The 16,173-nt window shown below is 41.8% G+C and overlaps 2 protein-coding genes and 1 long non-coding RNA gene across 4 annotated transcripts in view; 2 read left to right on the top strand and 1 right to left on the bottom strand.

Annotated features, from left to right (window-relative positions):
- Nucleotides 1–10,734, bottom strand: part of LOC133922148 (uncharacterized) — a 64,525-nt gene extending 53,791 nt beyond the window's left edge. For both annotated transcript variants that reach the window (XR_009910395.1, XM_062367348.1), the window contains exon 1: nucleotides 10,450–10,734. Coding sequence is in view for 1 of the 2 variants with exons in the window: in XM_062367348.1 (XP_062223332.1) it covers nucleotides 10,450–10,464 (15 nt within the window). In the remaining variant the exon portion in view is untranslated. The remainder of the gene's footprint in view (nucleotides 1–10,449) is intronic.
- Nucleotides 4,548–7,324, top strand: LOC133922147 (uncharacterized). Its single transcript, XM_062367347.1, has 2 exons — nucleotides 4,548–5,169; nucleotides 5,444–7,324. The coding sequence occupies exon 2, from the start codon at nucleotides 5,455–5,457 to the stop codon at nucleotides 7,150–7,152; it is 1,698 nt and encodes a 565-aa protein (XP_062223331.1). The 5' UTR covers nucleotides 4,548–5,169; nucleotides 5,444–5,454; the 3' UTR covers nucleotides 7,153–7,324.
- A 2,915-nt stretch (nucleotides 10,735–13,649) lies between the features above and the next one.
- LOC133920555 (uncharacterized) lies at nucleotides 13,650–15,762 on the top strand. Its single transcript, XR_009910118.1, has 3 exons — nucleotides 13,650–15,134; nucleotides 15,185–15,320; nucleotides 15,519–15,762. It is a non-coding gene; the product is annotated as an uncharacterized LOC133920555 (long non-coding RNA).
- Nucleotides 15,763–16,173: the final 411 nt, after the last annotated feature.

Below are 16,173 nucleotides of genomic sequence, written 5' to 3'. Positions count from 1 at the left end.
GGCTATTCAAAGTACAAGAGAGACATGCCCAAGAAAAGAACATCAAGAAGGGCATGCTATGAATGTGGCGAAATTGGTCACTTTATAGCCGATTGTCCGAACAAGAAGAAGGGAAAGGACAAAGAAGACAATAAAGTCAAGTCATACAAGAAAGACAAGAACAAGATATACAAGAAGAAATATTCGGGTCAAGCACATATTGGAGAAGAGTGGGATTCCAACTCCGACTCGGACTCCGATAATGAAGGAGTCGCCACCATTGCTCTTCATGAGCTTACACCAAGAAAATCACTCTTAATGAGTGATGATGATGATGATGATGATGATGATGATGGAGACTCCCCAAAATGCTTCATGGCCAAGAACCGCAAGGTAAAATCTCAATCCAAACTCCTAGATAGTGATAGTGAGTATGATAGTGATTGTGACAATTTGTTCAAAGGTTTGAATAAAAATGTCATGGCTAAAATAAAGGAGCTAATGGATACAATAGATAGTCATGAAGAGACCCTTGAGAGGCAAGAAGACTTGCTCATCCTTGAAAAGGAGAGAAACCTTGAACTCGAGGAGCTCATTGCTAAAGAGAAAGAAAAAGTTGAGAAATTGTCTAAAGATTGTGATTTAGCAAATTCCTCAATTGCCGATCTTAAGAGTAACAATTTCGTGCTTCTAGAGAAAGTATCTTGTTTAAATGAAAATTATAGAACTCTTGAAACACAAATTGATATTCTTAAGAAAGGCTCCTCTAACTCTAGTGAAGCAATTTTACTATCTAATGCATCTACTAGCAATGGATGTTCTCGTTGTTCTAACCTTGAAATAAATGCTTGTACAACTAATATTGAATCCTTGCAAGCATTACAAAAGGAAAATGAGAGGCTAAATGCTTTGGTCAAATATGGGTGCATCAAAACTTATAAGTCAAAGGATGCACTTTACAAGACTATCCAAGCCAAAGATAATAAGCAAAAGAGAGGTCTCGGTTTTGACCAATATACAAGCAAGCCAAATGATCGTGTGGTATTGAATGGAGTGGAATGCCTCAAGTTTGTCAAAGGAGGCAAACAAGTTGATCAACCTACTCAAACAAGGCAACCGAAGGCTTATGCCCCCCAATGTTCCTTTTATGCTTCATACATGCTAAAGAGAGACCACCATGGTAAAGTGGTTGCTCTCTATGTTGGTCCCCGCACAAGAGATAGAATTGTGAAAAGGAATGTGTGGGTGCCAAAAGTGCTTGTGACTAACGCTAAAGGACCCAAACAAATTTGGGTACCTAAAATAAAGGCATAACTTTGTTTTGTAGGCATACTCCTCCGGCGGATCAAGTTGGGTCATTGATAGCGGTTGTACAAATCATATGACCGGAGAAAAGAGTATGTTCTTCTCCTTTGAAGAAAATGGAGGACCTCATGAAAACATCATTTTTGGTGATAATGGAAAAGGAGAGGTAATGGGACTAGGTAAAATTGCTATCTCAAATGATACTTCCATTTCAAATGTCTTACTAGTAAAATCACTCAATTACAACTTATTATCCGTATCTCAATTATGTGAAATTGGTTACAATTGTCTTTTTACAAATGAGGGTGTGATTGTCTCTAGAAGGGAGGACGCCTCTATAGCCTTCACGGGCAAGTTGAAGGGTAAACTCTATCTTGTTGATTTTTCAACGGATGGAGTGATGCCTAAGACTTGCTTGATGGCTAAGTCTAGCATGGGTTGGCTTTGGCATCGCCGACTTGCTCATGTTGGCATGAGGAATTTGTCCAAACTTCAAAGGGGTGAACACATTCTAGGACTAACGAATGTGACCTTTGAGAAAAATAGAGTTTGTAGTGCATGCCAAGCAGGAAAGCAAGTTGGAGCATCTCATCCCTTGAAAAATGTGATGACCACCTCAAGACCATTGGAACTTCTTCACATGGACTTATTTGGGCCAATCACTTATATAAGCATCGGAGGTAACAAATATGGCCTAGTTATTGTTGATGACTTTTCACGTTTCACTTGGGTATTCTTCTTGCATGATAAAAGCGAAACTCAAGCCATTCTCAAGAAGTTTGTGAGAAGAGCACAAAATGAATTCGAAGTAAAGATCAAGAGAGTTAGAAGCGACAATGGAAGCGAATTCAAGAACATACAAGTTGAAGAGTTTCTTGATGAAGAAGGAATCAAGCATGAGTTCTCGGCTCCATACTCCCCTCAACAAAATGGAGTGGTCGAAAGGAAGAATAGGACTCTAATTGAATCCGCAAGAACAATGCTTGATGAATACAAAGTATCGGATCAATTTTGGGCGGAAGCAATCAACACCGCATGCCATGCCATTAACCGGTTATATTTACACAAGTTGTTGAACAAAACCTCATACGAGCTTCTAACCGGTAACAAGCCAAATATTTCCTATTTTAAGGTATTTGGTAGCAAATGCTTTATTCTAAACAAGAAATCTAGAAGTTCAAAATTTGCTCCAAAAGTAGATGAAGGGTTTATGCTTGGTTATGGTTCAAATGCTTACGCCTACCGCATTTTCAACAAAACCACCGGATGTGTTGAAATTGCGAGAGACGTAACATTCGATGAATCTAATGGCTCCCAAGTGGAGCAAGTCGATACAAATGTCTTAGGTAATGAAGAAATACCAAGCGAAGCAATCAAGAAGATGGCAATTGGCGAAATCAAGCCCCTAGAACAAGAAAAGACTCAAGAAACTCAAATTGATAGGGATCAACCATCTTCTTCAATGCAAGCTGAACCATCAATGTCAATCCAAGATCAAGACGACAAGAGATCACAAGATCAACATCAAGACCATGAAGATCCGAACAAGTTCTTGAATAATGAAGTGGAAGACATCCAACATCAATCTCAAGTGCCACATCCACGTGTTCATCAAAGTATCCAAAGAGATCACCCCGTGGACAACATCCTTGGTGATATACAAAAGGGGGTAACTACTCGTTCAAGAATTGCAAACTTTTGTGAATTTTACTCTTTTGTTTCCTCTTTGGAACCTTTGAAGGTAGAAGAAGCGCTTGAAGATCCGGATTGGATAATGGCTATGCAAGAAGAATTGAATAATTTTAAAAGAAATGAAGTTTGGTCCTTGGTGGAAAGGCCAAAACAAAATGTGATTGGGACAAAATGGGTGTTTCGCAACAAACAAGATGAAAATGGGATAGTAACAAGGAACAAAGCTCGTTTGGTTGCTCAAGGATTCACTCAAATCGAAGGTTTGGATTTTGGTGAGACATACGCTCCCGTAGCTAGGCTAGAATCAATTCGTATTTTATTAGCCTATGCTACTCACCATGATTTCAAGTTATATCAAATGGACGTGAAGAGCGCATTTCTAAATGGACCAATCTCCGAATTGGTATATGTGGAGCAACCGCCCGGCTTTGAAGATCCCAAACATCCCGAGTATGTCTTTAGACTCCATAAGGCGCTTTATGGGCTAAAACAAGCCCCTAGAGCATGGTATGAATGCCTTAGGGATTTTCTTGTCAAAAAGGGCTTTGAAATAGGCAAAGCCGACTCCACTCTCTTTACTAAGAATATTGATAATGATTTATTTGTTTGTCAAATATATGTCGATGACATTATATTTGGTTCTACTAATCAACAATTTTGTGAAGATTTTAGTAGGATCATGACAAGAAGGTTTGAGATGTCCATGATGGGAGAATTGAAGTTCTTTCTCGGTTTTCAAATCAAGCAACTCAAGGAAGGAACCTTCATTTGCCAAACCAAGTACATCAAAGATATGCTCAAGAAATTTGACATGGAGAATGCCAAACCAATCAAAACGCCCATGCAAGCTAATGGACATCTTGACCTCAATGGAGAAGGTAAAAGTGTGGATCAAAAGGTATATCGCTCCATAATTGGATCCTTGCTTTATTTATGTGCATCTAGGCCCGATATTATGCTTAGTGTGTGCATGTGTGCAAGATTTCAAGCCGCTCCCAAAGAGTGCCATTTGATGGCCGTTAAGAGGATTCTTCGATATTTAGTTCATACTCCATACCTTGGGCTTTGGTATCCAAAAGGGTCATCCTTTGACCTCATCGGCTATTCGGACTCCGATTATGCCGGTTGTAAGGTGGATAGGAAGAGTACTTCGGGTACTTGCCAATTCTTGGGTAGGTCCCTAGTATCATGGTCATCCAAGAAACAAAACTCCGTAGCTCTATCCACTGCCGAAGCCGAATATGTTGCCGCGGGAGCATGTTGTGCTCAACTCCTATGGATGAAGCAAACTCTAAGAGACTATGGACACAAAACTCCCAAAATTCCACTTTTATGTGATAATGAGAGTGCCATCAAAATAGCCAACAATCCCGTACAACACTCAAGAACCAAGCACATAGATATTAGACATCATTTCTTGAGAGATCATGCAACAAAAGGGGATATTGACATTCGCCATGTAAGAACCGAAAATCAATTAGCCGATATCCTCACTAAACCACTTGATGAGCAAAGGTTTTGTGAGTTGAGAAGTGAATTAAATGTCCTAGATTCTCGGAACGTGGCTTGAACTGTTGCATACACTTGCTTGTTGTAGATTTATAGTTTTTCTAGTTAAGAGTTTGCGAAAACTGCATTTTGAGTGTTTTTCTCAAAACTATTTGGATTTTTTGATCTTCCGATCAAAATTTGTAACTTGTGATCATAGTTATGTAATGATGCTTGGTTGGCTGATCACATTTGACAAATTAATCCTCTTGTCCAACCTTTCTCCTTCCACTAAAATTTTATTCAGCTCTAAAATCTGCTGTGACAGCTCCAGGTCCCGGAATGTCCGGTGTTCACCGGAGTATCCGGACCTGACACTGTTCACAGACTCAGCGTTATTTTGTTCTGTTTCCAGTTACCGGACAGTCCGGTGTTCACCGGAGTCTCCGGTAAAAGTGTCAGGACCGGAGTCTCCGGTCTACACCGGAGTTTCCGGTGTCTCCAGAATTCTATATTCTTCCCCAGCCCGAACAGTTACCTCTTTTCATCTATTATCTTGTCCTCTCTCCAAACGACCTTCTCTCCGGCGATTTTGAGAGGAACTCAAGGATTTTCAAGTCTTGCTACGATTATCTCCTGGATTCAAGGCGGGAATCTCCGGAAATCTCTCTTTCTTAAAAATCCCCGGAGGATTTGAGCTCTAAGGTACCGTTTTCAACAATCTTCCCGATCTCTCAATGCTCTTGTCTAGAGTTGTTTTCCTTTGGTAGAATAGTTCCTAGTACCCTCTAGAACCCATTCCCAAACTTGTTTCATCCCTAGTCGGCCATATCCTCCAAACCCTAGATGGTTAGGTTTTCTGCCGGGGCCGACCGGAGTATCCGGTGTTCACCGGATACTCCGGTATCAACCTGCAGTTTCAGCTTTTCCTGTCCAATCTTTTATTCCTCAAATTCTTTGATCATTCCATTGCTTCTAGGTGCTCTTGCAATGGCCGGAGACCGTTTTGAGAAGGGTCGCACTTTTGAGAGGAAGAAGAAACAAAGAAGTGATCCCCTCTCTCAAAAATCAAGTGCTCCTGCCCAATCAGAAGATAGTGGAAGCGGCCATGCCAGTGGTGAAAGAGTTCGCAAAATAGCCGCAAGTGGTGGTATTCACATCGAGGAAGGCATAGCTGCTGAAAGTAGTGACAGGGACCTTGTGACCCTCTGCCGAACCAAATCTCATGCTATGCGAGGCAGAGAGTCTGCAAGGGGAAAGGGGCAAGCCAGAGTAACTGCAGGAAGAGGTCGAGGAACGATGCCTTCTACTGAAGAAAGAGGCAAAGGTGCTGCACAAGATAGCTCATCTGAATCCGAGGATAATGAAGAAGATCAAGCTGATGAAGTCATTGGTCCCCTAAAGCTTCACAGACCTCGGAGGACAGCTTCTGTTGTTGATGCTCCAAAAAGGACAGTAAACTACATGAAGAATGTATCAAGGGTTGTTAGTGAAAGGTTAAACAACCCATATGATTTTGAGAAGAATGTTGCCGATTATCGTTTCTGGAATGACTTTCAGGCAGACTTTTATGAAACGGTAATTTTGGCCAAGAAGAAGCCTATTACTCCCATGCAATGGATTGATTGGGATTATATGGCCAGGAAGAACAACCCAGTGTTCAACGAAGTGATTGCAGCCTGTGAGAGCAAAAGGGTGAAAGATGTTATGGCTTTCAGATATGATTGGTGCGAGGAGGTTATTGCCCAATTCTATGCCACAGTGTGGTTTGAGGGATGTGAAAATCCCATTATGCACTGGATGACAGAGGGAGTCAGATACAGGATCAGTTTCAAAGGCTTCGCTCACTACTTCCATCTAGATGTCAGAGATACCTCCAGGGATCAGATTCACAATGAAAATCAACTGACACTGGAAGAAATTGGGTTCATGTATCTAAATCATGGACGAGTTGAGTTTGGGAAACTCACAGGGATGAGGCCTTTCTATCGTTGCTTGAATTCCCTATTCCGGCTCACCTTGGCACCCAAGAGTGGGGATGCAACTACAGTTCAAAGTATCTCCAGAAATCTCCTTGCAGCCATGTCAAATGATCATGCTCCGTTCAGTGTGGCTTACTTTCTATGGGAGGAAATTGTTTTTACATCCAAGTCACCTATAAAAAGTTGTGGATATGCCCCTTATCTCATGTTTATCATTGAAAGGATATCCAAAAAGACTTTTGTCAAGGAGATCAAGCATGAACCATACAGAATGAGGCCGTTGAACATTCAAGCTCCATCTCCTTCTCCATCTCCTCCTCATGCTCCTCCTAGCTCAAGACCGTTTGCCTCGAGACGTGCTCCTCCTCGAGGGTCTTCCTTCATCAAGAGTGCTCTCAAAGCAATTTTCAAGATTTGCACTCACAATGCCACTGAAATCAAGAATCAAGGTGCTCGCTTAAAGAAAATGGAGGATCGTCAGAAACAAATGTACACATCCATGAATCTCCAACCCCCTTGCTCTCCTATTGAGTCAGATGAAGCGGAGAGTGCACCGTTTGAGGTTGAGAACCCTTGGGCATGGTATGATGAAGCTCAAGCAGCAGCCGAAAGCTCTCAACAACAAGCTCAAGACGATTCCTCTGACGGCAGCGAAGGAAGAGAAGACGTGGAAGACGATGATGAGGAAGATGGTAGCAGCGAGTAGGCTCCTTCTCTCTCTTTTTGGTGCTTGATGCCAAAGGGGGAGAGATAGTTATCCTTTATCTTAGTTTCCTTAGTTCTTTTTTTTAAAAAATCTCTTTCGCTGTTGGACAATTGGAGTTTGGCTTGTGATGAACCCTTGTACTATTTAATTTCATAAGACCTTTATGTTAGTATGATGATTGTTGCTCTTACATTAGTTTTGTGTGCTCTATGTCTTTTCATAATCTTTTGCTTCCCACTGATTCTAGGATATAGGGGGAGCTCTTGTGTTCCACTTCCTAAAATAAATGCATTGTTGCTTAACTTTGCTTAGAACAATGCATACATTTAGGGGGAGCTTACCATATCTTCTAGAATTTAAAACATTTTCTTGTATCCTTATGTATCCTTTAATCGGGTTGTCATCAATCACCAAAAAGGGGGAGATTGAAAGTGCATCTAGGCCCCCTAAGTGGGTTTTGGCTTATTAATGACAAAACGATTAAAGAACTAACGTGCTTTGTAAGTATTGAACAGGCATGAGCATTAGTTGTGAAGGCAAGTGACGTTTGTCGCCCGTCGAAACAATTGAAGATTCATCGAAGGCTATTAAATAGGTCTTAAATTCTTTTCACTTTTGAATTTGAGTCTAGGATAGATTTTTTCCTAGAGGGATGTTTTTATTTTGCTTGATTAGTGTCTCAATGCTCAAGAGAACCTTTAGAATCACCTAATTGAGAGACACATTCACTCACGGACACGAAACTCTTTCTGAAAATTCTCTGAGTCCGGAGTCTCCGGTGATCACCGGATACTCCGGTACTCAGCGCAAGACCGGAGTCTCCGTGCTAGTCTCCGGCAGAGAGTCTCGGCTTCTGGTCCTTCTTTAACAGAAAAGACCGGAGTCTCCGGTGTTTACCGGATACTCCGGTAAAATGTTTCGGTAGCAATCGGAGTCTCCGAGGTAGACTCCGGCAGAGGCTCTCGGTTAGCTTTTAATCTTTTTAATAAAAAAAAAGGACCGGAGTCTCCGGTGTTCACCGGATACTCCGGTAATATGTTTTGGTGGCAGTCGGAGTCTCCGAGGTAGACTCCGGCAGAGGCTCTCGGTTAGCCTTTAATCTTTTTGTTTTTATTTGAAAAGACCGGAGTCTCCGGTGTTCACCGGATACTCCGGTACCTGAAGTTGCCGGAGAGTCCGGCTTGTCTCCGGACTTAATCTTTTTGGAAAATCTGTCAGGACCGGAGACTCCGGTGTTCACCGGAGACTCCGGCAATTAAACAGAACTGTAACGGCTAGTTCTGACACGTTCGGTGACCGTTCTGACGCCGTTTTGGATTTAGGACCGGAGACTCCGGTGTACACCGGATACTCCGGTAAGCTCTGACAAAAACAGTAACGGCTAGTCTGTGAGAGAGTGCTATAAATGCCCCCTCTCTCCATAGCATTGAGTTTTCGCTGTGACTGGTTTCCTTGAGATCTCTTGAGCACTTTAAGAGCATTCAAAGCCTCTCCAATCATCTCTAGAGCCAAATTTGCAAAAATTTGAGAGTGTGGTTTTGGAGAGAGTTCAAGCCACTTGAGCATTTAGTTCTTCATTGAGCATTTACTGCGATCATCTCCTTTGAAGCTTTGGGTTTCTAGAAGGAAAGGAGTCGCCCGAAGAGCACCCAAAACTTGTGGTGTGCCTCGGGAAGTTTGTAAGCATCTTCATATTGAGTAAGAATTTCTAGCTTGATCTTTGTGGTCGCTAGAAGAGGATAGGGTTGGAGAAGACCCGGCTCTTTGTGAGCTCCTCAACGGAGACGTAGGCACTTCTTTGTGAGGTGGCCGAACTCCGGGATATATTCTCGTGTTCTTACTTGTGAAACTTACTTGATCGCGTGCATTTGGTAATTTGTCATTTAAATTGCTATAGTATCAATCTTGCTAGTTTTAATTGTTATTCTAGCTTGGTAATATCTACTTGACCTAGTGCAACTCTTAGAATCTAGCTGTGGCCTTTAGTTCAAATTTATTCTGAAATTTCCTGTCAGGCCGGAGTCTCCGGACTAGACCGGATACTCCGGACCATACCGGAGTATCCGGACTTCACCGGAGTATCCGGCAGTTTAATCCGCTGTTTTTAGTTTTAAATTTCAGAAAAGCCTATTCACCCCCCCTCTAGGCACTTTCACATCTAGACTACACATAATTGACAAGAATCAGCAGGACAGCATGGATTCATCAATGTTACAAAGCAATTTGCAGAGGTGGTTGAAATTTTGATAGCATGCCAATTCTGAATTCTGTCTCCCCCTGCTTAGTGAATATTAAGTGCTGGTGCTGGCTATCATTCTTCCTGTATTGATGCATGGCCCATTGTGACGAATGATTATCATGGTGAGAAGTGACTGTAATACCTCGTAAATTACTCACTACCACTGTCTACCAGTATGGTTGTATCATATATGAGGACATAGAAAAAGACATGATCACGAACAAGAAACTGACAGAGGTATTAACAATTGAGAACATTATCATGTCGGACAACCAATAGCGACCAACTCCATTGAATGTCACACTAAGCTGGTTGTTGAACCAATCAAATACATATGACATACTGTTGTGCGGAGATTATTTTCAACTCTCACTAACTTGAAGAACAAAACCATATGCTCTAGTACAAATAGAGAACTGATATGAATGCAAGCTAACTGCAACCACATACCCTTCAAACTTAAAGAGTGACAATTGCCTCACATCAGGTAGTAATAGAGGCAAGGAAATTTTGGAAAATAAACAAAAGGTGCACTGCAGTAATGAACCCACATTCCAATAAATTCAGGTGCAACAAAGACAGGCAATGTTCTAGTGTACTAACGCCACCACAAGCCCAATGAAACGGTAAATTGTTCCAGCTAGGTGCACAAAATCATTATCAGTTGGAATTCTGATGCAACCAAAACTATGGACCTTAAAAATGTACACATGTGCACCGCAAGTATCCACACTTATATTTGCCTCTTAAGAGGCTCCCTCCATAATTCAACATGCAACTCTCCCACAAGAAAATATGAGAATGCAACCCATCGAGACCCACTCGTCAAGGCACCCGAAGAACGCTGCTCCTGACCGGCCCCAAACCCGCGACGTGATCGCCACGCGCGCAACAGAGAATTTGCTAACCCCGACTGAACCCTGACACGAACAACCCACTGGTCCACCACTTGATCACGCGGCACATCGTCGATCACACGCGACAAAAATCGACCCAACCGAAGGCCCTGGAGAAAAGGGAAACACGGAGGGAGGGAGGAAGAGAATTAGAGATCATACGTGGCCCTCGAACATGGCGGAGGCCGAGGAGGCGACCCGCGAGCGGGCCTGGCGCTGGGGAGGCGGGGAGTCGCGCCCTAGGGCGACGAGGGCGGAGCGGCGGTGAATCCGCTCCCTCCTCGCGCGCGGCGGAGCACCGTCATGGGTCCCCGGGGCCGAGGGAGGTTAGGGTTTCCGCTGGGGTGGGAACGGAGGGGCCGGGGGTTGGAGGGCGCGGAGGTGGCGAGGAAGACGACGAGGACGCGGAACCGCGGAAGAGATGGATGGGGCCGTCGTGGGGTTCCTTTTTGGCTCGGTTCGGGCTAGGTCCAGTCCCCGAGAGGCTTGGGTGTAATGCAACGTGCGTGCGCCACGTTCGGCTGCACGCCCGGTCAACAGGTGGAGGGCAGTGGAGGAAAGCGGGCCAGCGGGGTATATGCGGATGCCGCTTTCCATGGAGCGCACGGGTGAGGCTTGGAAATAAATAAATAAAATTCTTTGTTGGCACCAGTTAAAGTGACAGTAGATTGCAACGGAAATCCACTTGTACACGAAACAATTATATTTTACACTCTAAGCATATGTTAATCAGAGAATATATAATTGCACAATGGAACATGTAAAGCATTTTAAGATTTTGTAAAGCTCAAATGTGATATTGGTTTGTATACAAACAAGAGCATTATCGTCAGCTAGGTTAGTATAAAATATATCTAAAATACCAAATATCTCACATGCAAGAAGAAAATATCAAAAACACATATCTCTCCTACTTAAAAAATTGCTAACGCGTGTTCCGTCCGCTCCAATTCATCTGCTAGATTCCTCCGCCTCCTATGTATCCGCTAGATTCCTCTGCCCCGCTAGATGACATCCGCTAGATTCCTTCGCCAAGGACTCACGTCATCTCTTCCTCCGCCTCGGCCCACGCACGCGCGCTCGCGGGGGAAGGCGGAGACGGGGTACCCGGGTCCCGCGCTCGATTTTGGGGAGCGGCGCGAGAATCCAGGCTTCTTCGTTTTCGTCAGCCAGAGTCGTGCCTCGCCGACCTGTGCGCCGCCGCTGACTCGGCCGCGGCGGAGCTCGACGCCGCGAAGCAAGCGCGGGAGGTGGCGGAGCAGGAGCTCCGCGGGAGCCAGGTGCAGGCCGCCATCACCGCCTCGTTCGTTCAGGCACTCGAGGTATCCGCTCATCTCGCCTCCAAATTGAGGATTTGGACACGCTCAAGGTTAGAATTTCAAAAACCGCTGCGAGTTAGGGTTATGTCTTGTTGCTTTAGTATGACATGCTTGTATGTTTATGCTAATTTGTATGGTTAAAATTAGAAATGGTGGGGATCTGTTGTTGGTGCTCGCTGTATTTGCTCCAACAGAGCAAGGGAGACAGCGAGAGGTGAGTACAATGACCATGAATGCTTTATTGTTGTGCTATATGCCCCATATATTGTATTTCTGCGAGATAATTTTGTCGATAGCCACTAACCATGCATGCGCTTGCCTTGGATGTTCTAGAGACGAGTTCATCAGCGCATGAGATGAATGCTAAGATAAGGTACTGAGTGGTGTGCTTTTGCATGTGATGACTTTCGCTGTACGTGTAACAAACTATAATTGATGCTGCATCTCCTTTTTTTGGCTTGCATGTAACCATGTTGGCACTTACTCTGTTCAAATTTGGTTACGGCATTAATAGGAATAAGGTGTATTGTTTGGATTGTCTCAAAATTCCTGAGTAAATGAGATACATGAACTATAAGTAGCGGTGATGTTTTGACATGAAACCTGTATCACGAGTGCTTGCATGGCATTCCAACATCTCCTCTCAACCTCTTACTACTTTCAGATATTTATTTTAGTTTTCGGGGCATTAGTAGGATATTTACCAGTTTCTACTTTTCTTGTTTCAGTCAATTTGGCATTTGCATGATGGCTGAAACATGTTTTGGACATTCTATTTCTTAACAGGGTTATCTAAAGATAAATAATACTCCTCTTCTGCAGGCAATTTCAACAGATGGTTTCTCTAGAATTAGCAGCAGGCAATCACTCTGGGTTGCTGTCAACAGAAGGTAAGTAGGGCAAACCGTAATGTGACATGCCGACATTAACATTTCCTGTTCCTGATTTTCGTTAGGGGTTCCTTCAAATATGTGATGTTCTTATCTTTCATTTTGATTGCTTCTGTATAGCTTTTTTTTTCTTTTTGTAGAAAACAAACTATGGATGGTCAGAGTTCTAAGAATTACACGTCTGCATTCTTCTTTAATATTTTTGGACCCAGAAGTTTGTTATTATATAATTATGTCAAACAGTTCAAGCTGCGTGTTTTCATTTGTGGGTGCATAATTTGGCGATGGCTATTTACTGCTCATCTATTCTCACAAGCAAAACATGTGAATTATTCAAAAAGATAGAGGTGCTTGAAAATGCTCCAATCTGGTGTTATCTATACTTATTAATCACACAGGGTTTGGTTGGGAAAATAGGGGTTGATTAGTCACAGGTCGTGCGCGGTATGGTTGTGATCCTCGTAGAGAGCAAATTGTGCCTGTTTAAGTAATTTGGTAGTACCACAGTTTTTAATAAATGGTTATGTTTACTCCCTCGTGAATTATACATGTGGTTTATCTTATCTGTGTAAATTAGTTTATGGAGATTCAAAGATCATCACCCAAAAAATGAGTATAAAGTTAGGTGATATAATAAAATGTTAGGGTTATTAGTTTGCAGTGGTTGCTATTCCTTCACGCATGTGTTCTTTAATTGTCAGTTCCATGATTTACTTAGCATTGCTGCACCCAGAGTTAAAATGTTTTTTTGTGTAGTATACTGTCTTCTTTTCCCACCCCTTTTGGGAAAGAAACTCATTATACTTTCTTGTTTTACTTTGGAGTCTTGTTGGTTAAAAAAATGTTCTACTATTTTTAGTGTCTATAAGGGAGGGGGATTGGAATTGTCCTCAGAATGTAATCGACTTATTAACTTGTTATACTTGCATTGAAGCACACTGTATTAGTCAGACTATATTTAACTTAACTGATTTATGTAGCTTACCTTTCTCTTCTCTGTTATGTGTCGGAAATTTTATGTTGCACAATTTGCACATGTAGGGGGAGGTGTTTCAGGTTGAGTGGAATCTGAATTTGGCTACTGTATTAGCTAGGTGCATGAAGCATGGTTCTGTGGTGGATATGGTGATGCGCTGAGCATATTTGATGGACTGTGCAGTTAGGGTTTAGGTTGCAGTCTCGTTCTTTTTTGCATTATTAGTTGTGCAGTAGCACGTCTCTGCTTCTTATACAAATTGGTGATCCAAATCTACTGTCAAGTATTGCACAATCTGCTGTCATTATTGGAGGTGCTCTGCTTCATTTCTGTTGTCCATTTGGAATTTCGTGCAAACAATTATATAAACTGTTTATAAAACTATATCTCTTCGAAATTTGATTTGTTAGCATCTTCTTGGATAACAAATCTTAAAAATTTCAGCACAGTATTGTTCTAAGCATCATTAAAGTACTCCCTATGTTTTATAATATCTGTCCCTTCTCTTGCAAGCTGCCCTTTGAAAGTAGTTGTCCATGGAGGAAAACAAGAGTGTGGTTAATATATCCACCCTACCCCTAAGGTTAAATGATTGGTCATCTCTCTTTTTTCCTTAGACTTAGTGCTTCATTGGTTTGTGTGCATTGTTGTTACAAACATATATTTTGAAAAGGAGTGAGTAATTATTTTAGTTTCATTTACCATTTCTCATCAGTAGGGTCATGAAGAACTGATATGATTTGCAAACCAATACTTATCAGCAATGTTATGTATTTGGATTTATGTACTAAATGTTTTTATATGTGTTGAAACTGACCTTTTTGTCAGCATTTGCGATTTTTTAGTTGAGGGACCATTGGACTGTAGTTTGGTTGAAATGAGGAGTCACTGTCATGGTATTTTGCGCTTTGGTCATAGTTTTTCCAGTTAATAGTTTTAGTTAATTAACTGTCCTTTTTCTCAAGACTTGGTTATGTGACAATACCCCAGATGACTGTAATGAGTTGCACCAGTTCTGAGATTTATAAGCTATTCATACTTTCAGTCTCGTGTCTTGAACCTTTTCTTTTACTATTTATATATGAGGCTTTTTTTTATTCACCTGTGGGGTTTCATTCATGACAAATTAAATGGGTGTAATGTTTGAACCTGACTAACTATGTGATCAGCATAAATTGTCAAAGGGCTTTGTGTTATTGTTTTTCTTTTGCATCAGAGTAAGTGCTAAGAAATGTCGAATATCTTATCTTCATGTGGAGATAAGCATATTATGATAGATCCATAAGTCCACAGAATGATTTAGAGAGTATTATTCCATCAAATCATTGTCCAAGCAGACATTTTCGTCTTTTATGGATACAAGCTAAACATGTTTACATGAGATCTGAACTTCTTGCTTACAGGCCTATCCTTATTTTACCTCGAGTGTAAGATTGGGACCACCTTAAATCTTCTATTCCGATTGTTTTAACTCTTGGTCTTACCGGCATGACTTTCTTTGGTGGGTGGAACTACTTTAAATCTTCATTTCAGTAACCCTGATACTAGAAGCCTTACTAACATTTGAAGCTTCCACAAGCGACAACTCTGCAGATTGGGATCACCTTAAATCTTCTATTCCGATGGTTTTAACTCTTGGTCTTACTGGCATGGCTTTCTCTGGTGGGTTAAACTACCTTACATCTTCATTTTAGTAACCCTGATACTAGCAGGTGCGGATGTTGGTGGATTCTTTGGAAATCCGGAACCTGACCTATTGGTGCATTGGTACCAAGTGAGAGCATTTTATCCTTTCTTTAGAGGTCACGCTCATCATGACACCAGGAGACGTGAGCCATGGTTGTTTGGGTAATTCTTCAAATACTAAATTTTGTGCAACTTTTATCTTTGAAGTTCTGTAACTTTTGTTCAACATGTCTCGTAGTAGAGGGGAAGGAATCACATGATGTGATTTCACTCTGGTGATTCAGATTTTTTTAAATGCTTAGTTCGGGAAAAATAAATGCATTCTTTTCAAGGCTAACATATTTTTTGTACTTACTATAGAGAGAGAAAAACTGCCCTCTTAAGGGAGGCAATACATATGCGGTATTCACTGTTGTATAGATATTGCGAGGAGGACGAGAAGCATGAAGACGAGGTCGGCGAGAAGGACGCTAAGGTGTGGGCTCGGCATCTTCCACTCTGCCGTCACCGAGGTCAGGCGCTTCGTTTCCCCCTTTGAATTTTGTGGCCATCTCTGATCTTAGTGTGATACTGCATGAGCTGCAAATCTGCAACCGATGGCCCTGTCGTTGTTCGTTCGCAACTCAAGTTCAGCTGGTACCAAGCATTCCTTGCTGCAGGTGAATTTTTTTCTCCCGTTGTAACACATGGGCATTTGACTAGATCACTCTTGCATGCTTAATTGTTGCCCCGTTGCAACGCACGGGCATTAACTTAGTATCAAGAAAATTCCCTTATTGTTATAGGACAAACAAACAAAAACTTTACATAAGAGGACCACACTTCTAAACTAACATAATCTCTTTTTCACCTAAATTAAAATAATAGCATAACTAATATCTCATTTCGAACAATGCACTATCTGATATGTTTAACAAATTCTCATACAACTTCAGTGATGTTGTCTTTTAATTCATTCTCATTGTATTTTATTATGTCAAATAAGCAATTTTTTTGTCATTAGTCGGGACGGCAA

Source organism: Phragmites australis, chromosome 6, assembly GCF_958298935.1.
Source record: "Phragmites australis chromosome 6, lpPhrAust1.1, whole genome shotgun sequence".
Classification (NCBI taxonomy): Eukaryota; Viridiplantae; Streptophyta; class Magnoliopsida; order Poales; family Poaceae; genus Phragmites; species Phragmites australis.
The sequence above is the reverse complement of the archived record's forward strand: the minus strand, read 5'-3'. Positions and strand labels throughout refer to the sequence as shown.